This window comes from Pteropus medius, unplaced genomic scaffold (genome assembly GCF_902729225.1).
Source record: "Pteropus medius unplaced genomic scaffold, Ma_sr-lr_union100, whole genome shotgun sequence".
Lineage (NCBI taxonomy): Eukaryota > Metazoa > Chordata > Mammalia > Chiroptera > Pteropodidae > Pteropus > Pteropus medius.
This window is the reverse complement of record NW_024350922.1, coordinates 67,240-89,881: the sequence shown is the minus strand read 5'-3', so window position 1 is coordinate 89,881 and position 22,642 is coordinate 67,240. Positions and strand designations below refer to the sequence as shown.

The following is a 22,642-nucleotide window of genomic DNA, read 5'->3' as shown; positions in this document are numbered from 1 at the left end:
GAGGCAGGAGTGGGCCGCGGTGGGAGGCGAAGTGGGAGCGCCCGCATTCAAAGCGCTAATTCGCCGTTCAAAGGTGTTGGCGGAGAACTTAACGCGTCAGACAGAAGGGAGGCTGTGGCGGTGGAGGGCAGTTCCTGGCGCATGGGACGCACCTGATCCGGCGGACAGGTGGAGCCCGCGTCCTGGGCGGGCGGAGGTGGACACGCTGTCCTGGCGCCGCTTCCCCCCGGGTGAGGATGCAGGTTCGCCTGCAGGTGTACCCCGCGTTTCCTCGCGGACGTGGACCCAGGCTGGAAGGTCTGTGTCAGGCCAGGGGGCTGCTGCGCTCTGGCTCCGAAGGGCGGTAGCTGCGCGGCCCGGGGCGCCGGAACCGGGGGCGCAGGAACCGGGGAGCGCACGACAGCCCGTGCTTGCGCGCTGCGGGGACGCGGGCGCAGCCCGACGAACCCGGGCCTTTGGCAGGGTGTGTGCGCATGCGCGTGCGGTCTCGGCCCTCCAAACCCACCGCTCCCCTGCAACCGGGCAATTTAGTTCTTTCTCCTGTTCCCACCCAGCTGGGCACCCTTTCCATTCACTCCCCAGGTCGGCCACAGGCGCCGCGCTCAAGACTCCCCCTGCCCCGCCCACCTCGGCCTGTGCACGTGGCCCAGCCCAGGGCCCACCGACACACACCTGCCCGTACTTGCTGGAAGACACGTGAAAGTACTAAATGTGGTCATCTGAAGGGACGGAGGGAACACAATGGACAAGAAAGGGATTGGCGGTGTTTTGGAAATGTCTTTTTATATTATGTTGACATCTGAGCTATGTAAATACAATATAGCATCTATTTTTAAAACTACATTAAGAAAACTGCAAGTGACTGACATTCTGAGGCCACAGGTACTGATTGCAGGACAGGGCGAACTCCCTCAGGGGAACTCAAGCCCTGCACCAAGAGAGCCTTTGCTGAGTGCAAGAATTCAGGGCTCGAGTTAAAAGGAAAGTTTATCAGAGAAGGGGAAAAGCGAAGACAAGACAACGCAAAGACAAAAAGCCAAGACAAGAATAAAGCCTCGGGTTCAATTTATTCTTAGTCGTTTCCATGAATTACCATTTAGAGACTTTTTTTGCCCATGGCATACAGTGAGGAAGGGTGACAAGCAGTGTGCAAGGCCCGGCCATTCCTAGCCTTTGATCCGTAAGTTCCCCCTGCCTTTATCCGCAGGGAATGGATGACTCTATCTTGTGTAGGGCGCCCCATGAGGGCTCTGCTTTTCCTTCCTGGTGTGGGAAACGGGCTTCTGGCATCTCAGCAGTAACAGTCCTTTGTTCTGCGGGTTCCTCCTGGTCTGGCTGCTGGGCTGATCAGCACAGCAGTCTCCGAACACAGCCTGATTTAGCTCTGCGCTGCTCCCGCCTCCTCCTCCATTAGGAGGTGGACTGGGACTGAAGTGTCTCGGTGGTGATGACGATGTTGGTGAAGGCACCGGTGGGGCTGGGCTGGTGACAAGGATGGTCGCGTGGCAGCGACAGGGTGGACTGTGCTGAACAGGCTCACAGAACACAGCGGGGATGAGGGCCGAGACTGAGGAGTGAGGGCAGCAGCAGTGCAGGACCGAGGACTGTGACGGTGGTGGTGACAGTGTCATGACGGTCAGACATGTGGCACTAGTGCTGTGGAGATGCTGGCATGTGTTGACAGCAGTGCCGCCGGCGATGGTCACACTGTAACCAGGACAGTGGGCCGGAGGCAGTGACGGGGAGCATCGTGAGCAGGGATGGTCATGATAGGACGGTGGACGCTGTGACATGGTGCGTGGAGGAAGGTAAGGGGAGACGGAGAAGGGACAGGAGGGGAGAACCCAGAGCACAGACGTCAGCAGCTGTGAAGGCACAGGCTGCCCTCCCCTGGGGTCTGTCGCCCAGCAGGCCCCAGGAGAGTAGAGACTGCAGCATGACGTGGAAGTTAAGGAGGTGGGCACTGTAGTTCCCTTGGATTTGAACCCTGCGGTGTGGGACCTCAGATAAGTCGCTTAACTCCTCCAAACCTCTGTCCCTTCACATGTAAAATGAAGCTCATAACAGCATCTACTTCCTGGAGTGAGAATGAGGGAAGCCACACTGTGAAACGCATGGCCCAGTGCTCGGATTCAACACCACTGGTTATCGTTACCATTATCCACGGCCACTGTGGACAAGTACACGGAGCTGCTATAAAGGGTTGGGTCCCCAGGATTTAGGGGTGGAGGAGGTGACAACAGGAGGCTCCCCATCCCAAACCTCGCATGCTCTCAAGGCCATGTCTGCGGGGACACATCCAGCAGTGGGGACCCTGTACACAGGCTGCCCCTGGCTGGGGATGGCAGAGGCAGGGTCTGCACCAGAGCTCCTGAGTGCCCCTCCTGCTCGCACGACCTCTGAGTCTGACCCTAGCCCTCGGGAGACTCTGTGATCTACTGAATCACTTTTTATTCCTGTTCTACTGAAGATTGCTGGCACCGCTCTGAACAACCAGGTCCCACAGCTTACAGCTGGACAGCTCAGATGCCCCCAGGGGAAGCAGCCAAGTGGACTGAGACCAGCAGCAAGAGTGGGCGCTGGGGAGTAGCAAGGTCACGCTGCCCCAGGAGGCAGGGCAGGCCCGGTGCTGCCATATCTTTTCTAAGACAAACTGTAAATCTGGACCTGAATCTTCAAGAGAAATCTGAAATACGAAATCCCTTAAACGTTGGCACCTAACATTTAAAAAGCAACGCATGGCCCAAACCAAGCCTAGCTGTGGGCAGCATTCAGCCCAAGCGGGGCTGAGCTGGGTGTCTGGCTTTAGAGGTAGCTTCTCCTTTGGGGCCCAGCAGCTTTCCTAGGGAGCTGCAGGGAGGTAGAGCCTGGGCCCACGGGCTCAGGACCCCCGCCCTCCCCTACCCTGCCAGTGCCACCAAGGCAAGCATATCTGCAGCATGGGGAGGGGGCCATCCCCCTACTCTTGCTCAAGAGCTTCTGTGGAGCCTCGATTCCCTTGCAGCCTCTCAGTTCTGCTGGAGGTCAAATTCTCCTTCCCCTCTGCTGCCCCTCCAATGAGGCAACAGCTGCCTGCTTCAGTGACAGGAAGTGGGAACCTTCACACAGCGCACCGCTTAACGACCATCAGTCTGGGGAACGTAGTGTTGGATCACGTGGCAGCGAGACCATCCCAGGCACTCCTCGCACAGCCGCTGCACACCTGCTGCACACCTGCACACCTCACACGGGCCGCCCATCCTGGGCTGAACATCGGTATTCAGGCACGGCTGTCTATCTGAATACAGCACTGCTTTGTGCACAGGAGCAGATGTGGGGGGCGAAGCAGGGCAGCCCGAGGGCCCTGGGAATCCTGTGTCACCAGGCCGGTCAGCTCTGGGGGGCGGGGGATGGACTGAGTTACTGGCTCAGGTGGGGTGGTCGAGGGAAGGCCTCTCCGAGGTGACATCTGAGCTGAAACCTGAAGGGTAAAGGCACCAGCTGGGAACCAAGCAGGGAGAAGGAATTCAGGAGGAAGGGACAGCAAGGGACAAAGCTCTAAGGGCGGTCGGTGGGGACACGCAGCTGGTGTGGCAAGCGCAGTGATGGAGGGCAGATGAGCCAGACACGGGCATGGGACCACGTGGTGGCGGGAGGAGCAGGGCCTGTGGGCTAAGCCCCTGTGGACCCCCAAGGCAGAAGGGCAAGGCCTAAGTTGGAGAGCTCCCTCTGGCGGCCAGGTGGAGAACAGCCTGCAGGGGACACGAGCTTCGCAGCCAGGACCTGTCAGGAGTGGTCGCAGGTGTGGGGTTTGGAGGTGACTGCAGCTCAGACCGGGCACTGACAGGCACTGACAGGGACTGGAGCCTGGGCTCACATGAAGTCCTATTTGAGAGGGGCAGCTGGCCAGACCCGCTGGCGCTGGACAAGGAAATGAAAGGAATCTGGATGATGCCTTGTTTTCACCTCGAGCGTCAAGCGTCAGCCTGGGTCATTCTGCCATCTCTTTATTCAGCAAGTATTCACTGAACACCTGTGTGCCACGCAATGGGCCAAGCCTTCGGGGGCCAGAGATCCAGAACACAGGGTTCATGTCCTCAGGGAGCCGCCCTCTATGACCTGGGCTTTCTGTGACCACTCCCCTGAAGTTGCAGAGAGGAAAAAAGGGAAACGTGTCCCACAAATGAAAAATCCATCTGTCGAGTCAGCAAACATTTACTGAGCACCTACTATGTGCCAAGCACAGTCCAGGAGTGAGCGAGTCAGACGAGGTTCCTGCCATCACACAAGCTTCTAGGGAGCAGAGAGGAAATGAACATTTTTCAAGTGAAATGTTGTACTCTAGGAGAAATGAAACGAGAGGAGAGGCATATTAGAGCTTCCATGCCAACTGGGAGGTTCCAGGAAGTGACGGAGGGCTCAGGCCCGAAAGAGGCGAGGGTGCGACCATGCAGAGAGAGCCCAGTGACACAGGCGGAGAGCAGGAGGGAGTGAGGGCACAGCGGGAGGGCCCGAGTCACCGCCGGGGCCTGTGCGCCATGGAAGGACTTTGCATTTCGCTCTGGGGACCCATCAGAGGGTCCAACCTGCGGAAGGCCACTTGCCTCAGCTACTCCGCCACCTTCCCCACATACCCAGCAACCCCCCTGAGTCCCAGAAAGGGCCAGACACAGCCACCCACTGTCATAGCTTTCCCAGCTCACCACCTCCCTGGGGCTGGCAGTGTGTGTGATTTATAAGTCCCTCCCTGGGACTGTGTATCTGGGGGCATCTGCTCCATTGTCATTGCTTCTGGACAGGGCCTTGCTACTCCTTCACAGATGAAATCCCTGCCTCCATCTTGCTAATGAAAACAGCTGGTTTCCATTCACAACCCCCCCCCACCCCACTCGAATTGCCAAGGGAAGAATTATAAATAAATGTGTACAAGCAAACAGATGCTGTCATTTAAAAAATTGATCCATCCAGCAAAAATGCCCCACTTAGGACAGAAGCGGCAGACTGCGGAGCACTCATCTTGGTGGCGTTTTTTAATGAAATCAGACAAACAATGGGGTAGCTCACTAATAAATTCCAAAGAAGTGAATGGCCAAGGACACGGGGAGGGGCAGGGATGCAGACTCACTCTGCAGCTCCAGCGTCCAGGACCCAGCGCCTGGAAGAGAGGCGGGCTCTGCTGCTTTTCTGGACAAGCTCCTCCCACCTTCCTGCCTCTTCAACCCATCCGGACACCAGGTCAAACTCACTCAGTGCTATGGGAGCCCCCCGACGCGGTGGTGACCCCACTTTGTGGTTTCCGGGAACCGCGATGCAGGCCGAGTGTCGTCCTGTGTTGTCCCACGCAGCCAGACCACCCCCCAGCCTCCCTTGTGGCCAGGTTTAAACTGAGAGGCCACTGGAACCGGAACAGAAGTGACCACCGTGAGCCTGGCCCATAAAAATCTCCCACATGACCCACCCCCATCTTTCCATTAACGACTAAAGGAAGAAGACTCCGGGCCCCCTGCAGGGGGGTGGTCCCTGAACGGCCGTGTGGAGCAGCACTTCCTGCCGTCTGCACTGGGATGTGACGAGATGGAGACATAAACTTACTGCGTCGGACCGAATTTGGGGGCAGTTTGCTACTGGAGGGAGGGACCCTACCCTGATGAATGCGCAAGTCTCAGAATGTCTTTGTTCACTGAGTAGGTAATCACGACAACAGGATCTAATTACCTCCTTCAGATATCATAACAGTCTGGTGCGATGCAAACGTGAGTCCATCTTTCAGAAGGACGCCTAGCTGGTAACGGTGACAGCTATGACTTATTGAAAACTCACCTCATGCCAAACACTGCTAATTGCCTCCTTCTTACAGTTTCTTATTCCTCACAAAAATTCTCATAGGCACAGTTACTATTTCTATTTCACAAAAGAGGAAACTGAGGCTTAGAGAGGTTATTCAACTTGCTCAAGAGAGGGAGGGTGGGAGGAGTGAATGAAAGCAGTAGGATTCAAACTAACAAGCTAACACTGCCCATGATTTCACCCAAGAAGGAGTCTCTAATAATAAGCTAATCACATTGCACCTTAAAATACCACCTTACCCCACATCGGGCCAGCCCTAGAAAGCAGAAGAGCCACCCCCCCCAACTCCCGCCCCACCCTGCTGAAAGGTTAAAACCATTACATCGAAATAAAACATATGGCCATCCAAATCTGCATTTATTACATCTAAATGGAAGAGACACAGTCAAGTACATGAATATTTTAGTAGTTTCCAACATGCAGATCACTGTGCCAAGATCCACCACACACCCCTCAGCTCACGCTGGCTTCTGGGGTGCTCGGCTGGAACAACACGCCATCCTTTCCCTCTTGGCTTCCGTGTCGAGTGGTCCCTCATTCTGAGTCAGTTACCATTTGGTTCTGCCTTTAAATGGCACCCCACAAACAGAAAGACTTCAAAGCTCCCTCTCACTGGGTTTATACCCTTGATTAGTGTCTGGGGAACACTATAGGCAAAGACAAGCTATTTGGCTCTAAAATCAAATGGAAAATTCAGATCTTTTCACGTAATCTCTGACTAATCGGCTTTAATGAAGAGATTCTGGTGACTGTTGTTTAAGCCACGGGACACACACAGAACATAACAGAGGGTTATGTTCTGGCCAATGCCAATAGCTGCCAGAACTCCCACACAGAAAATGAGATGAGAACACAGTAGCCGTAATTTCCCCAAACGTTCATCATTTGTGTCCACGCCCTAAGGATGACTGGGTATCACCTAGCGAATTCTTCACCTGTTTTTCTTTGAACCAACTCACGTTTTTTGGTAAATTTTGCATTGTTGTGTAAATGAAAACCCAGTATCACTCGCTCTGTTCACAGGCGTGTTAGTTGGGAAAGGTTAGGCAGTGCAGCAGTAAGAGTTGATCCTGGGAGTTCAAAGGTCTGACGGACGAATGTTGCACATATGATGTGTGTTGGCACAGGGCACGCTTCCCTCTGTCATCGAGTCCCAGGCAGAGGGAGGCAATACTGTCACAATAGGAGATGAGGGGTGAGAGGGCCACTCACAGACTGGTAATCTTCCACACACAGTCACCTGGCCCTGCCTACGTGCAAGGGGACTGGGGACTGTGGGGGAGCACGTGCACTCTGGTCAGCAGCAGACGTCTCTGCTCAGAGGGTGACCGCCCAGGTAAATGCAGCAGTAAGACAACATGATCAGAGTCTATCCAGAAGGCTGTGCTGTAAGAACCCTCTGGCCGGAACATTAAAAAGGGAAAGAAATGATCAAGTGTTATAAATGTGTTGAAGACACTCTGCCCCCAGGTGAGAACTCAGAAGGCGATGACTCTCACAATGTGACTCAGTGCTAATGTGTCAACTGCGATCATCCTCAAGAAAAACCAAGCTAGGGAGAGAGTTTCTCTGAAACAACCCAGAAACAGGGCCAAGGACGTTTGAGTGACATAAGAACCCTTGGTGCACAACAGTGTCTCTGATGTGACAGGTGGTATTTTCCAAAGATAATGACACCAAGATATCCCATCTCATAAGTCCTCACATGTGACATTGACAGATCTCCACCCAGAGGTGGAGGAGTCTGTGTTCTCTCCCCTCTGTCCTGAGTGGGCCTGTGATTACAGAGGAAGTGAACACCATGACTTTCCAGGCTGTATTTTAAAAAGGTGATACACACCAGTATCAGCAAAGAGCACACCTAATGTCGGGTCCTGGTCTCTAACACCATTCTCCAATAAAAGGGCTCCCTGGAGAAGTGGCTGATTCCAGGCTGGGGAATCACACACACACACACACACACACACCACGAGAAGAGACATGGAGCCAACCTGAATGACCTCCCAATGGCCAAAGCTGGAACAATTCCAGCGACAAAACATATAACACGCCAGTGGATTATAACCCGAAGTATAAAACAAATAACCATGAGTAAATATGGATAAATCTATGATCGCATATGTAATAGGGGAGAATAAGCAAATGTGTCATGCAGAATAATTCCAAATAATTAATGTGGATTCTCTGCCCCCCCGGAGAGCATAAACTGCACAGTGACTTCCAGAAAACACAGTATGAAAAAAGCGGGAAAGGGTATCTTTACAATGGGGAACCCTCAACACCAGATCAGTCACCTGGTCAACATGAACGTCAACAGTGAGGTCACGCTGGTGGTATGTACTTTGACGTGATGTGATGAGGACATTTCACCCCTAGGGTCAAACCCACAACCCCAGCCTAATCATGAGGAAAACACCAGAAAAATCTAACTGAGGTACATTCTATAAAATGCCTCACTCATACCCCTCAAAATTGTCAAGGTCATCCATTAAAAGGAAAGTATGAGAAACTGTCACAGCTAAGGGGCACTAAGGAGACAATGACTAAGTGTATTCCTGGATGGAATCCTAGGACAGAAAAAGCATATTAGATAAAAAAGAAAATCTGAATAAAGTATGGGCTGTAGCTATAAAAAAAACCTATCAATACTGGCTCATTAATTGAGACAAATGCACCCCACTAACCTAAGATGATAGGGAAACTAGGTGTAGGGTGCACTGGAACTCTATACTGATGATTTTTCTATAAATCTAAAACTATTCTAAAATTAAGCCTTTTGTTAAAGCAAAAATTGCAGTTGTTATTACGGGTTTAACAATGTTAAATGCAGTACGTTTTCTGAGCAAGCAAAATTTCTGAATTATAATGAAGGCACATAAATTCGCATATGTTTTTTATTTTAAAAATCATTTTAGGCATCCATTACGTATAGAAAAAGAGATCCTGGTATTATGTCTGATTTTCCTAATCTTACATAAATCAAATCACTGACTTTTGCCTCTCACCTCTCCTAATGTATAACAGATTCCTAATGGGGGTCGGCCTCCATTCCTTTCCGGATGTAGAAGTGGCATAAGTCATGCATACGGGAAACATCATACTGTCTCATCATGATGTCAGAAACATGCTGAAAATGAAGTGCATGGTGATGCCATGACTTTTACGGCACTTGAAGGGGTCTGTCAGCTTAGTGACCAATTCCGAGGCTATTGGGAATAGGAGGGGGGCGTCCATGAGACCACAGGAGGGGAAGCCCCACAGTAAAAGATCATGCTTCTTTTTCTTTTACGGAACCATCGCACCGGCGCCCGGAATTCATCTGAACAAGCCAGCTTTGAAAACACAAACAAGCTGGCAAAAGAGGTGTTTGTCGCCACCCGGCTGGCAGCCCCCCTACTCACTCTGAAGGGCCGGGAGCCCATTCCCGATCACTGTGGAGCAACAGGGGTCCTGCCATGGGGCCGCGTGTCCACCTCCTATCGAATAAAAAAGAAAACTGGGTTTAGTCAGGGGACACTTTCACGCGAAAGGATGAGTGCACAAAGGACGGGACGCTGCAAGAGAGAACGCTGTGGCCGCCGGTCTGCAAGCATCTGACGGGTTAGGCACCAACGTTCCCTTCTTTTACAAAGAGGAGAAAACAAAGCCTGGACGAACTGGGAAGCAGGATGGATGAAAGCGGGGCATGACGGGACAGCCGCCAGAGAATGTTCGACCCTGAGGCCAGCCTGCTCTCGGGAGGAGCCGTGTGCTGGCAGGCTGAGGGTGGCCCACCACTCAGAGGCCTGGAGGAAGGACAGAAGCTAATCAAAGTGTGGTTAACAAGCACTCTGCTCCAACTGATCAGTGGGGACAAGCAGTCCAGCCAATCGCCGATAAGGCAAAGGAGGGAATCTGGAGTCTGTGATTGGCCTTTCACAGGTGAACCAGGAGGCACCGATGGCACACCTAAGTCCCACGGGAAAGGTGACTCTGCAGTGAGCTGTCTTCTGGTACACAAAAGGGTGAGGGTAGTTTCTTTAATCTTCACTGTTTTCCAGGGCACAGGGCTCAGGTAAGATTCAAGGAGGTCACCACTCAACTGGGGATGATCACTGTGCTAATAGTTATCTACGATTCTAATATTTCTAGAATGCTTTCAAAGTGCCAGGTGTGCAGCCAACGCTCCACATGCATGTGCCACTCTCACTTACCTGTGAAATCCTCGAGGGCAGAGGTTCAGTGTGTCTTCTTTGGAGCTGGCACAGTAGTCGGAATCCACCCGTCTGCTGAGCTGGCCTCGAGGGCGAGCCTTCGGCCTGCGAATAAGACACAGTAATCCGCACCTCACAGGGCCGCCGCGAGAATTAAGTAACACTGAGCGGCCCCCGGCCCAGACCAGTGACAAAGACCCTCGCCTTGACCTAACCCTCGTCAGGCTCTTCTGCTCAGTTCCAAGGGCCCTGCAGGGCTCAGGCGGCCAAGCCCCACCCCCACCCTTGACCTCATCGCCGTCGCGCCCTCCTCAAGAAGCCCGTCGAGTCGGTTCAACAGAAACCCCGTTTCGCCTGATGTTTCCTCATAATTTCCGTCCACTGACCTAGCTCTTTGGCGACAAACCTCCCGGTCGCCGTAGTACTCCAAGGTGGGCGCCACCGCCCCGCCCGTCACAAGCCCAGCGCAGCAGACCCTCAAGACTCTCACCGTCCCTCACGCCTGTCACGAGCAATTTCTCGTTTAACCCCCGAAACTCCTCGTGCAAGCCTGTGACTGCCCAGGGATGGAGACAGCTGGCGTGTTCGGACCAAAAGGAACGAGCCGTCGCCGGCCCCGGAGCGACGCGGCGCAGCGCGGCGCGGCACACACGCCAGGGAGGTCGGTGCCGGCACCTGCAGCGGGCGGGCGTCTCGGGGCGCCCGGGACGCGCAGGGAAGAACTGCGCAGGCGCCGCGACGAGGGGCGGAGCCGGGAGGGGCGGCCTCCCGCATGCGCGTTGGACGGCTTCCCGGGGCGCGGCGCGGCGCGGCGCGGCGTGCACCGGCTGCGAGCTGCCGGCCGGCGGTCCCAGGCCGGTGGACCGTTGGTGGCGGCCTGAGCGCGAGCTGTCTGGACACGCTTGAGCCATCGGGTTCCGGATGCGGGCCGCCAGGAGCGAAGCCGCGAGGGAGGCGCCGGGCGCAGGGCGGGCTTTCCCTCCCCGCGGGAGTCATCGCGGCACGGTGAGTCGGCGGGCTCGGGGAGCCGCCAAGCCCAAGGCCAGGAGGCGGGGAGGGCTTGAGGCCACCCCGGCGGGAGCCTCGTGCCGGTGGACGCAGCTTCTGGGAGGCGTTACAGAGCTCTCGCTTCTGCAGTTTCCGCCGTAGTGAAACTGCAGGACGTACAGAACGATGGGCAGCCTTTCCCAGAAAGCCAGGCGCAGGCGTGGAGGGGTCTCAGGACCGGCCGCTCCAGGTCAGGCTGAGGCTCTTGGGGCTGTTTCATAACCCGACACCCCCTAGGGATCCTGGCCAGATTCCCTAGCCAATGTAAAGACCACTCTGGGAGGTGCTTTAGAGTTTTAAAATAATTTAAGAGAATTCTGGGGTGACTGGTGGCTTCCCAGCAGACTTTATCCTATAAGCAGCAGGAACCCACTTGGGCTGTTTGCTGACAGCTCACCGGAGGCGGGCTCACAGAAGTGCAGGCTCACAGAAGTGGGTGGTGGTTTATGAAGTCTGGACCGAGTCCATCTGCATGCGTGCAGCCTAGCCATGGTCCTTGGTGTTTAATGTGGCCAGTAAGGTGGCTCCGATGAAGTTCACAGTGGGGCCCTCATGTTACCTCACACAGCCTTTGTTCCCCCCTGAGGTTATCATCTCACACACCAGCAAACAGGCCTTCATGTGAGAAGCCAAGACACAGGCCATCTGTGGAAAGCTGTGTTATGCAGCCTGCACCTGACCTTCCCCTGAAAGCTGTCATAAGGCCAATACATGTGGCACCCTGGAAGGGCAGTTTACCAAACCAGGACACAAGACTACTGGGGCTGTTCCTATACCTGGCATCTCCACCCTCACCCCCTTAAAAAAAAAGAAGAAAAAAAAAAGCCTCCTTTGACAAGTAATAGGTCTTTTAAGACCAATATTGTCGAGCTCTAGAAGACTGACTTTAAGGTGAGAATACAAGGCTATTCAGGCTTTTTCATATTGCCTATAACTAGGTTAACCATAGGTCTCAATTTGCCTGGAATAACCCTAGTTTATGACTTGTCTGGTCATTAAACATACATAATCATCTTTGTGAGCAGTAGAACCAATTCACATATTAATACTTATGCCTAAGGACTGGCCTGCCATCTGTATAGAGTGCCCAGGCTAATGCCACCGAAGGCACCAACTATGGTGTTTTTCCCTTCCCAATAGGTTTTATGTGTTCCTAGGTTTCTTCCTGAGAAGTTGAGATCTCATTTCTTCAGTAGTCTTAACTGAGTGCCTCCTGTGAGCCAGACTGCTAGCAGGCTCCAGGGAAATGAGACAAACATGTTCTGGCCTTGGTACTGGAGAGACAGACATGTAAGTAGGTATTTGTGGTGCCTTGGGACAACTGCTATAAAAGCAGCTCAGAGTCTTGGCAGGCTTCGCATAGGGGTCATTTAAGCTGGGCCTTCACACCTGGATAGGAGTTTGCGAGAGAGAAGGGACGTTGGCTGCATTCCAGACAAGGACCATACATGTTCCTCTCTGAACACATATTTATCACACTGCGTGCCTCGTAGTGCCAGACCTTGAAGATACAAAGCTGACCCCCAGACAGGTGGGGACCCTGCATCACAGAGTTTATGCCTAGCAGAGAACCCCACTGTTGAAGAATCATACAGACGAGGTGTGTTGCAAAGGACAAGTACAGGGAGCTGTGGGACCCTATAGGGGACCAAGTCTGTGCATGGCGCCACTATATAGTTTTTATGTCTCAGTGGTTGACATTTTGGCCGCTGGATGTCATCACAAATCTAGCTCTTTTTCCCTCAGTTTTATTTTGTAAAAATATAGAGTTGTACATAGGCGGGTGGACATCATGGTGTTTTGCTGTAACTGTTAATTCTTCCTCCACCAGCATTTGTCAGACTGAGCAGGCGGTGGGCCTGATGGCCGAGGACATCAGCCAAGACGCCCTGGCGGGAACAGGCACTCTGTGGGCGGCCCTCAGGGCACTCCTGCCCGGCACTAAAGAGGAGCTGCGGCTGGACCTCAGCGAGAGAGTGGAGAGAGGCGTGGCGCTGCTGCTTCAGCAGGCCACCGACCTCTTCTACGGGGGCCGGAGGGCCGAGTGTCTGCAGACAAGCGAGGTCATCCTCGACTACAGCTGGGAGAGACTCAACACCGGGGCCTGGCAGGACGTGGACAAGGACTGGCGTCGTGTGTACTCCTTCGGCTGCCTTCTGAAAACCATGTGTCTGTGTGAGGCGCCTGGGGATGCTACCACCGTGGCCACGGCCCTGAAAGTCTGTGACATGGGCCTGCTGATGGGGGCGGCCATCTTTGAGGACATCCTCATTAGAGTCGCTGCCGTCCTCCAGATGCACCTTCTGTCTGGAAAAAGGCCTGTCCGAGGCCCAACCCAGGAACCGCCCATCACGAAGGTATCTTGTGGGATGGTCAGTGAGCACACCTAGCGCCATCCACAGCCCTGTGTTTCTAGAATAACGGGTCAGCCTCGCCAGGGGCGAGGCCTTCGCATGCTGACCTCTGGCTGGAAACTGCGTCACCAGTGGGTCAGAAATGGAGCCGCTCCACCTGCTTTCTCTGTTCATTCTTCCAGTTTCTTTCAGCCCGTTCAGGGGTGTGCGGGGCAGGGGCCGGGGGGAGCTTCGTGGTTCCCAAGGGAAACAGCTCAAAGGGACAGTGCAGATGACAGCAGCAGCCAGGTGGTCCATCTCGTGCAGTTTTCCTTGCTTGGCTAGTTGAAGTGTCACCCACTTTTCTGGCTGCCCCAGTCCCTGTGCTGCTGTGTGGCTGGTACCACACAGGTGTGCTGCCCAGCGCATCGCCCGCAGGTGAGGACATGAGTTAACGCTGCAGCAACGCCGAGAACGGGTTCGGGGTCCAGCAGTGGGGGCGGCGGGAGGTGGCTCATGCTGGGCAGTCGTCCTGGGTACTTTTGCACGAGGTCTCATCTCCCCGTTTAGCAGGCGAGGAAGGAGGAGCGCGGGGACAGTGACGGGCTCAGGTCACGCGGTCGGGAGACGGGCGAGGACAAGACACTGCAGGGAAAGTGGGCGAGCCGAGTGCCCGGACGCAAGACGCAGGGTTGCTTGCTTGTTGTGACTGTGACTCCCTGTGGGTCAGGCACGTGTCTGGGACACTGGGAGAGGGACACCTCGTGAGGAGGGGCTCTCATGTCAGGTGGCAGCCGTGGGGTGGGAAGCTCTCCTCTCTCACAGAGCCTCTGTGAACGCAGTACCTTCCTTCTATAATTGAACAAACATTTTTAACAAACTGGTTAAGAAAAAACACCTCGCTGTCGCAAGAAATCAATATAGTGGGAGCCCCGACGACGATGGTAGGTGTCAGCTGCCACCGTTATCGGTGACACTGCAGGTCTCCCACCACTGACGCACACTCCGAGAGGAAGGCCTCCCGTGTTGGCGTTCTGTGGTGGCCGCGACTTTGTTTTGTTTTGACTCTGAACAGAAAGCCAGGGCGGAGCGAGCCTCGAGTCCAGACGTGACGGCGGGGGGAGCGGTGCCCCGGCTGCACTGCCCGTCCCTTCAGCATTTCCGGGAGCGCTACCTGCTGCCCCAGAGGCCCGTGATCCTGGAGGGCGTGGTGGACCACTGGCCATGCATGAGGAAGTGGAGGTGGGTGGCCGCGAGCCCCAAGGCCCACCCTGCCATGGTGGCGTCCCCAAAGGCTCCCTGCACTCAGCCCACTGTCCGAGTGGACTCATCACTGCCATCCTAGGGAGGATGAGACCTGACGGCCCTGAGCCATCCCTCACAAGGGCCCGCGTTATCTCCCACACGGTTCGTCAGGGTCTTGGGGGTTCCGGGGGCTCTCGGGCCCTGAAGCTTCCGAGCAGGAATGCGCCAGCTGCCCACTTCTCTGGGGCCCTCGCACTCAGGGAGAGGGCAGGTCGGGCAGCGGGAGAGCGGCTGCAGGGCCACAGCTGTGCGTGACCGTGGAAGGGAGGCCGTGTCTCCACGGAGGGTGGTCGCATCAGCCCGTCCTGCAGAGCTGGTGTTGTGGGGTTGGTTCCCAGTGAGACCGAGGGCTTCTGACCCCGGGGGCCCTTGTCCAGCAAGCACGCGGCATGCTCCCTGCACGGCAGGTGCCCACGCAGGCAATGGCCACATTTCCCCTCTCTTCATCCTCCCTGGTTCCCATGGGACAGGCACGGTCCTCACTCCCCTTGCAGATGGGGACAAGTGCTCAGAGGTTAGTAGCTGGCTAAGGATCCCCGGCCAGTACCAGGCCACCAGAGTCCAGAACCCAGGCAGCTGACCACCCCTGCACTGGTGGCCATTTCCAGCTTAGTGACAGCTGAGCAAAGACGGGTTGGAACGCTCTTGGCACTCGGGGGGATGTTGCCGCCGGCAAGAACTGTGGGAGACGGGATTTTCAGGACCTGCTGGCACGTGCACGGTGCCAGGTAGACGGAAGCCTCCACTCGCGAGGTCTGGTGATGAGAGGACACCCGTGTGAGCATGTTTAGCAGAGGGCCCCGCAAGCATCTGCTGCAGTGGTGACAATGACGACACGTGTTTTTCTAATAGTTTGGAGTATATCCAGGAAATTGCTGGCTGCCGAACGGTCCCAGTGGAGGTTGGCTCCAGATACACAGACGAGGAGTGGTCTCAGAGACTCATGACGGTCAGCGAGTTCGTCGGCCAGTACATCCTGAATGAGGTGCGTCACCGAGTCCCTTCTCCCAGCACTTACGGGGAGCGCACTACACCCGGGTGGGTGACGACGCGCCACAGCGGAGGGCTTTGGAGGCATCAGCCTGTACGGGTCGAGGTCAGCAGGCTGGTCAGAGCCAGGGTCCCGGCAACCAGGTGGGTGGACATGGCGTGAGGGGCCCCTTTCAAAACATTTTTGTGTGCATTTCCGTGGGTTTGAGTGTGTTCTAAGACTGTGCAGCCGTCACCGCGTTCTCACGCCACACATTTTCATCACTTCAGAAGAAACCGTGCACTTTCCGATAGTCACCCGAACTCCCCTGTCCCCGCCAGCCCCAGGCAGACACCGCTCTGCTTCCTGTTTCTGTGGATTTGCCAGTTCTGGACGTTGCACATACATGGAGTCGCACTGCGGCCGTGCGTGTCTGGCTCTCTCACTGAGCGTCGCGTGCTCGAGGTCTGTCCACGTCGTAGTGTCCGCGTCTCCCTCCTTTTCACGGCCGAGGAACACTTCCCTGTGTGGACGGGCTGCGTCATGCTTCTGTGTTCGTCAGCCGATGGGCGCTGGAGTTGTGTGTGCTTTTTGGCGACTGTAAGCAGTGCTGCCGTGAACTTGCACGTACCAGATTTTGTGGGTACATGTTTGCGTTTCTCTTAGATGTATGCCAGTGGTGGAGTCATGGGTCCTATGCCAGCTCTGTTTGTCCTTCTGAGGGACTGCCACGCTGTTGTCCAAAGCAGCCACACCATTTTATCATTTCAGAGTCTCAACAGTCAAGGCGGGGGGTGGCTTCCTCTACGGCACTGGGTGGCAGAGAGTGTAGGTCGCCTGACCGGATCATCCCTGTTGGCTGGGAACAGGGGGGCCCCGTTCGTGGGTACACAGACCCTTCAGGGGAGGGGTGTGCACCCAGCATCGTGGCGAGCAGGATCCTCCACGAGGTTGAGACTTCAGCACCAGCAGCACCACATCCTCCACACACCCGCCACAGCGCACTCCGCAGGCAGGCGCGGTCCTGGCACTGCAGAGCTCGGATCCAACTGGGCGTGGACCTGCCACACAGGCCAGGCCTGTGACCATGGCTCACAGCTTCTTCCATGGGCCTTGGCACCGTGGCTGAGCCCAAGGGGCCACCCAGAGTGCCCCCACTCCATCACCTTCCTACCCCCATCTCTTTGGCTCCTGAATCCCCAGCCTGCTGTCTGTGCTCAGATGTCTCTCCTGCATCCCTCCCCTACTCCCACCTCTGCTCATTTCCCTGTCACCTGCAGACCTGGAAAAGGGGGCCGTGGACTAGAGATGCACCATGCTGCCATGTCACCTCTGGTTGTGGGGATCGGCCTGGCCGGGAGGCCCTGTGTGGCCTCCCTCTGCTGGGAAGAAGCCTGGTTCCCCGGGCAGAGAGGCCTTGGCAGGGGACAAGAAGTGGGCTTTGGGTTCAGCCCTGGCCTTTGCTGGCTGTGCAGCCTGGGCTGGTGACTGAACACCTCAGGTCCTCGGGGCCCTGACGTTTGGTCAGTCTGGGTTGGTGGGTGCGTCAGTCAGGTCACGAATGCCGACTGCACAGGGCCGTGGAGACAGTAAAACAGGTGAAGCTGTAACGCAGCGAGCTCTGCCCTCAGTCTCCGTCAGCGGTTGGTGTCCTCTGTGCTGGCACATCTGGGAGGGCAGTGGCAACGGGAGCGCGTGGTGCCAAGAGCCAGCTCAGCAGTGGCAGCACGCGGAGGGCGTCGCCACCACTAACGGGCTTTCTGTGTCGCCTCTGCTCTCCCGTGGGTCAGCCGAGGGACGTCGGGTACCTGGCGCAGCACCAGCTCTTCGACCAGGTGAGTCCGACAGTGCACTCCTCTGCCCCTCACCCTGTCACCTCCCCACCCCCCTCCTGCACTTGACCCCAACGGGCAGCAGAGGCTACAGCAGCTTGTTCGCCGCCCACTGGTGCTGCTCCCTGTGCTTCGCCCAGTCCCTCCTCTGCAGCCAGCAGCAGGCGAGGCCACCAGGCCTGAGAGGCTGGGCCTGTGCAAACCCGCTGCTGTCCTTCCTCCCAGGGACCCATGTTCTAGAAGATTTTGGCCACCGCACTAGGCCTGCCTTTAGTTATCAGTCACATCCTGGGAGCGTTTCTTCTCTTGGGGTCTCTGAGGGCTGGGCCAGAGGCTCTGGTCATACCCTCTGGTCAACCAGTTACCTTTCAAGAATCCCAACGATGTCATCAGGAGCCAGCCAGCTTCTCGGCACTCCAGGGGCAGGTCTGCTGTGATCCCAGCGGAGACTGGCGAGAGCTTGGTGGCGGGAAGTAGGAGATTCCCAGAGGCCTTTGGGGTCTGGCAGGCAGCTTGAAGACCCCACGGGACAGGGCTGCAGGTCTGTGTCCATGGGCCCAGGCCCCTGCAGAACATTCCAGCTGTTCTTCAGTCATTGCTCCCTCCAGCAGCCTGAACAGCTAGTACAGACTGGGGGTGGTGGCTGGCAGTGCCTGAGCGAGGCAGCGGAGGACCCCCTGTAACTGTGTGTACCTCAAGCTCAAGACTGCCCTGCGTGCAGAGTATCCCTAGGGGCTGGTGAGGAATCCAGCCGCCCTGAGGGTGGGGGCTGCTGACCAGCTTGGGGGTGGGGGTCAGCCCCGAGATGACAGGTCAGTCAGGGAAGCAGGTTTGGTCCAGGCGGCCAGCACAGCCCCGCCAGCCCCTAAGCATCCACGAGTGTGGCCAGGTGGGCTGGCAGATGACCCTCACCTTTGGGAAATTAAATAGTAACTTCAGTCCCTAAAAGGATCACGTGCTGAAGCCATAAAGGAAAACCCACTTGTGAACACCAGCTGGGCTGGGCTTGAAGTGAAATGTCCAAGAGGTGGTGTCCCCTCATCGCACGTGCACACCCCCGAGCACACACCGGGCATTGCTGGCTGTGGAGTCAAACACCTTGTGCCCACTTCAGGATCCAGGCCCTGAGGATAGGTGTCCCCAGAGGCGAAGGTGTCAGACACCTTGGTCCACAAGAGGGTATGGGGCTGGGGAGGAGGCAGGGTCCCAGTGCTTGCCATCCTAGCGAACCTCCTGTCATACACGCTGGCACCGTTGTTGCTGGGGCGGGCCTCCACCGTACCATGAGCCACCACATGACAGCCTCCAAGGTCCCTGCCTCCATACAGAGGCACGCGGGAGCCCACTCAGCTGGGTCAGGAAAGACGACCGAGCGGTGGCGCCTGGCACCCCACCGGGAACACGCCCTGTACCACACCCTCACCGCTGGGCGCTGTCACTCCTTTAGTCTCTGCTGATTTGATTAGTGGGAAATGACATGTCATTTGGATTTCTCTGCCAATGGGGCGGAAGCCCTTGTATCTGATTCACTTTTATGTCTTATCTTTTGTCTTTTGACTGTAATTTGTGTGTTGGGTCCTTATTATTTGGTATGAACTCTATACATTAACCCTTATTTGCCATAGTTCGAGTTAGGTTTCCTAGTCTGCTGGTCTTTATATTAATTAATTTACTTAAAATGTGTCAAATAGCATTGCTTTACCATTAGTAAGTTTGGAAAATCTTCCCCTACAGAGATTTGATAGTCAACCCCATTTTATTTTTTTTTGTTCTTTTTTTATAGCTTTTTATTAATTTTTGAAGTTGGGAAATCTGAGTCCCTCAGCTTTATTTTTTCTTCATCAGGACTGTTTGGATATCATAGTTGTTTTTCTTTAATTTGACTTTTTAAAATAATTAACTTTAGAAAATTACAATCTGGTTGAAGTACAAACATTAGTATCAGGTGTTTTAAAAAAGAAAAATATAAAACGCATAAGACATGGAAACGAATCCAAAAATAAAATTATAACTTTTCTGTAGTAATTATGTTTTTTAAACTGATTTTTAAATTCCTATACAGCAAAATGTGGGTAGTGTATTGTTACACACGAAAATGTGCATTCGGCCCTCTGTCAGGTGGGTGACTTCTGGGCTGCTGTGTCCCAACCTCCTGCTGCTGTGGGAGGCCTGGGCTCAACCTCCCGCATCTACTCTGATACCCACAGATCCCAGAGCTGAAGCAGGACATCGGCATCCCCGATTACTGTTGCCTGGGCGACGGGGAGGAGGAGGACATCACCATTAATGCCTGGTTTGGGCCCCCGGGCACCGTCTCCCCTCTGCACCAGGACCCCCAGCAGAACTTCCTAGCCCAGGTTGGAGTTGCTCCTGATTTTTCCTCAGCAGAGGGTTTAACAAAGAGAACCTGCTCCAGCCAAGCAGACCCATCACCTGTCAGCCTTGAGGACCTGAGTAACTCACTTAAGCTCACTGTGCCCCAGCATCCTCACCTGTAGAAGCGGAGGATGGTAGACCACCTTGAAGGGTGGCTGTGAGGGTCAGAGGTCGCCACAGTCCAGTGCTTAGTTACTGTCAGCTACAGGAGCAACCCTACTGATTTGTCAGGGATCTGGGGAAACACGGTGGAACCTCAAGCACATGTGGTGGTGCGGGGCGGGTGGGGGGGCACTGGGCTAGGGAGCAGCGTGTGGGGCAGCATGGAAAGGCAAGGGAGGAAGTGGGCTCAGAGATCTGCAGTTGGCGTGCAGTGAGGCCACCAGCCAACTGACCAACTGATGGGGTCGCTGTCCCCCAGGTGATCGGAAGGAAGTACATCCGGCTGTATTCCCCGCAGGAGTCGGAGGCTCTATATCCTCATGACACGCACCTTCTCCACAACACGAGCCAGGTGGGCATCGCAGTTTCTCCCCGACCCGCCCCGTCTCTGGAGGCTGGGCAGCTGACTCTTGTGCTCTCTTCAGGTGGATGTGGAGCATCCTGACTTGGAGAAGTTCCCCAAGTTTGCTGAGGCCCCATTCCTGTCCTGCATCCTGTCTCCTGGAGAGGTCCTGTTCATCCCAGTTAAGTACTGGCATTACGTGCGAGCCTTGGACTTGAGCTTCTCAGTCAGCTTTGGTGGTCCTAGCCAGGCTTGGTGGGAGGACCCACCTGGGGTCCCAATGTAGGGCCCTGAGATCTAGAGCCAAGATAGCCAAGCCTGAGCCCTGAAGAGGCCTCCAGGGGGCTGGGCCAGGTGTGCATGGCAGAAGCACGTGGCATGCAGTCTGGCACCCGCCTGCACCTGGGCATTGTGAGGCCTGGGATGTTTGGGAACCGGGCAGGTGGTGCGTGCAGTGGCCGATCCTGGGCTCTGGGGTCAGCTGCCTGGATTAAACCCTGCCGTGTGATTTGGGGCCAGCACAGCACCATCTTCTCACCTCGGAGGGTTCGAGGCTACCTCTCCACAGTGGTAGCTACTGACGCTGATCTTGTTGTGAGCGTCACACACTTCTTTGTCATGACTGGGTCTGTGCAGACGGCCGCACTTGCAGACTGGAGACAGGTGGGCATGGCCCTGGTGACAGGGCGGGTCCTTACCAGCTTGCAATACAGCTCAGGCCTCTGCTGGGGACGTTTCTGTGGTCACTGCCAAGGAGTGCATGCATCTTCTAAGCTTGACGAATTCTCACGTGCATCTTCACCAGCGGCTGGTCCCAAAGCAGGAAACAACCATTGCCAGCATCCAGAAACTGCCTCCCGCCCCACAGCCTCCATCCTCCCAGGGTCACTGATGTCTGGGGAGAGGCCCAGGCTTCAGGCTTCCCATAAACATGTTTGTTTTGCGTTTTGACCACTAAGACTTTCCCCAGCCCTCGGACTGAAGACGGGCATATCCCAACAGCTGGCATCACAAGTCTCAGCCTTGCAATGAGATGGGTGACATTTCTGCAGTATTGTCTAAGTCTGACAACATTCATCACACCAGTGACCATGGGGTAAAGACTAACCTGTTCCAAACCAATCATAAAGGGAATTTTAAAAACTGGTCAACCTTAAAAAAAAGTACAATTTTACTAATACTCAAAAATGTGCAGATTATAACAAAGGCTACTGGCTGAATTAAAACCATTTTAAACCTTATATCGGTGCTGAGGGGACAGTGTCCTGCTGGCAGCAGAGCAGCACCCGAAACGCTCATGCACACCGTGGGTCTGGTTGGGTCTGGTGGGGTCTGGTGGTCTCACACCCCAGGGAACAGCAGGAGGCTGGTCAGGAGCCTCTGCACGAGGCAGCCATGGGATCATCTGCAGCAGCAAGTCTAAAGGAAATTATTCTTTCCTGTTTCGCTGCACAGATTCTTGGAATGTGGCTGGCACTTTTGGTCACCAAATGGGGGAGGGGGTGGGGTCCACACCAAGAAATTCTGCGACAGCAGGTAGGTGTCCTGCAGTTGACCTCAGTTCCGACACTACCTACCTGGAGTGTCGGGTCCCACAAAACTGCTGGGGCAGGCAGCACTCCAGGCTAGCCCCAGTCCCCAGGGAGCAGGCAGGCTGGAGCAGGGGGAGAGTCCAACCCATCGGCAGTCATGGTTCTGGCGCCTGGTGGGAGCCATGGAGATGGTCACAGGGAGCAGGGATGGGCCCAGGGAAGTCAAGGCTGGAGGTGGGTCTGGACGGACACAGGAATTGCCAAGGAGGTGGGGGCAAGGCCTGCAGGCAGACGGGACAGCTCCATGCATTTGGGGCTGCAGGATACCAAGGGGGTGACCCAGGAAGAAATTAAAGGTGTGAGCGTCCAGGCTGCCCCAGCTCAGACTGGTTTCAGCAGGAGCGTCGGCTCAACAGCGTGAGCTGCTGTGGAAGGGGCCCCTGGCTTCTCCCACACTCACCCTGCAGTCTGGCCTTCCCTGGGAGAGGGTGGCCCAGCAGGTCAGCTCCGTGTCCTACTCCACACAGGGTTTACAGACGGGAACCAGGCAAGTGTCCCCCAGGCGGTGCCCACGGTTCTTTCCTGCCGTGTCAGTCTGCTCAGGGAGATCCCCTCCTTGCTTGAAGCCACGGGGTCAGGAGGGGCTGCCACGTGCCAATGCCACAGAGACCATCCTGTCCCCACCTACGCAAGCTCCTGACTGGAGCTGTTTGCCACTATATG

General features: G+C 55.5%; 2 protein-coding genes and 1 long non-coding RNA gene across 7 annotated transcripts; 1 reads left to right on the top strand and 2 right to left on the bottom strand.

The window, feature by feature from the left end:
• Nucleotides 1–1,048: 1,048 nt before the first annotated feature.
• LOC120584523 (uncharacterized) lies at nucleotides 1,049–6,830 on the bottom strand. The gene is made up of 2 exons (XR_005648060.1): nucleotides 4,683–6,830; nucleotides 1,049–4,320 (listed from the first exon to the last, which is right to left on the bottom strand). It is a non-coding gene; the product is annotated as an uncharacterized LOC120584523 (long non-coding RNA).
• Nucleotides 6,831–8,702: 1,872 nt separating this feature from the next.
• Nucleotides 8,703–11,015, bottom strand: LOC120584513 (atherin-like). Its single transcript, XM_039840166.1, has 4 exons — nucleotides 10,510–11,015; nucleotides 10,020–10,124; nucleotides 9,228–9,302; nucleotides 8,703–9,032 (listed from the first exon to the last, which is right to left on the bottom strand). Exons 1-4 carry the CDS (start codon nucleotides 11,013–11,015, stop codon nucleotides 9,014–9,016), a joined length of 705 nt encoding a protein of 234 aa, XP_039696100.1. The 3' UTR covers nucleotides 8,703–9,013.
• A 503-nt stretch (nucleotides 11,016–11,518) lies between these two features.
• KDM8 (lysine demethylase 8) lies at nucleotides 11,519–21,628 on the top strand. Of its 5 annotated transcripts, XM_039840174.1 has the most exons (8): nucleotides 11,523–12,356; nucleotides 12,898–13,423; nucleotides 14,475–14,641; nucleotides 15,557–15,689; nucleotides 17,465–17,509; nucleotides 19,714–19,863; nucleotides 20,304–20,396; nucleotides 20,470–21,628. In XM_039840174.1, the coding sequence occupies exons 1-8, from the start codon at nucleotides 12,313–12,315 to the stop codon at nucleotides 20,671–20,673; spliced, it is 1,362 nt and encodes a 453-aa protein (XP_039696108.1). In that variant the 5' UTR covers nucleotides 11,523–12,312; the 3' UTR covers nucleotides 20,674–21,628. The 5 variants fall into 5 exon arrangements, with proteins under 5 accessions (XP_039696110.1, XP_039696111.1, XP_039696112.1 ...); XM_039840176.1 differs by lacking the exon at nucleotides 20,304–20,396 and having other exon boundaries at nucleotides 11,519–12,356; XM_039840177.1 differs by lacking the exon at nucleotides 19,714–19,863 and having other exon boundaries at nucleotides 11,520–12,356.
• The last annotated feature ends 1,014 nt before the right edge of the window (nucleotides 21,629–22,642 follow it).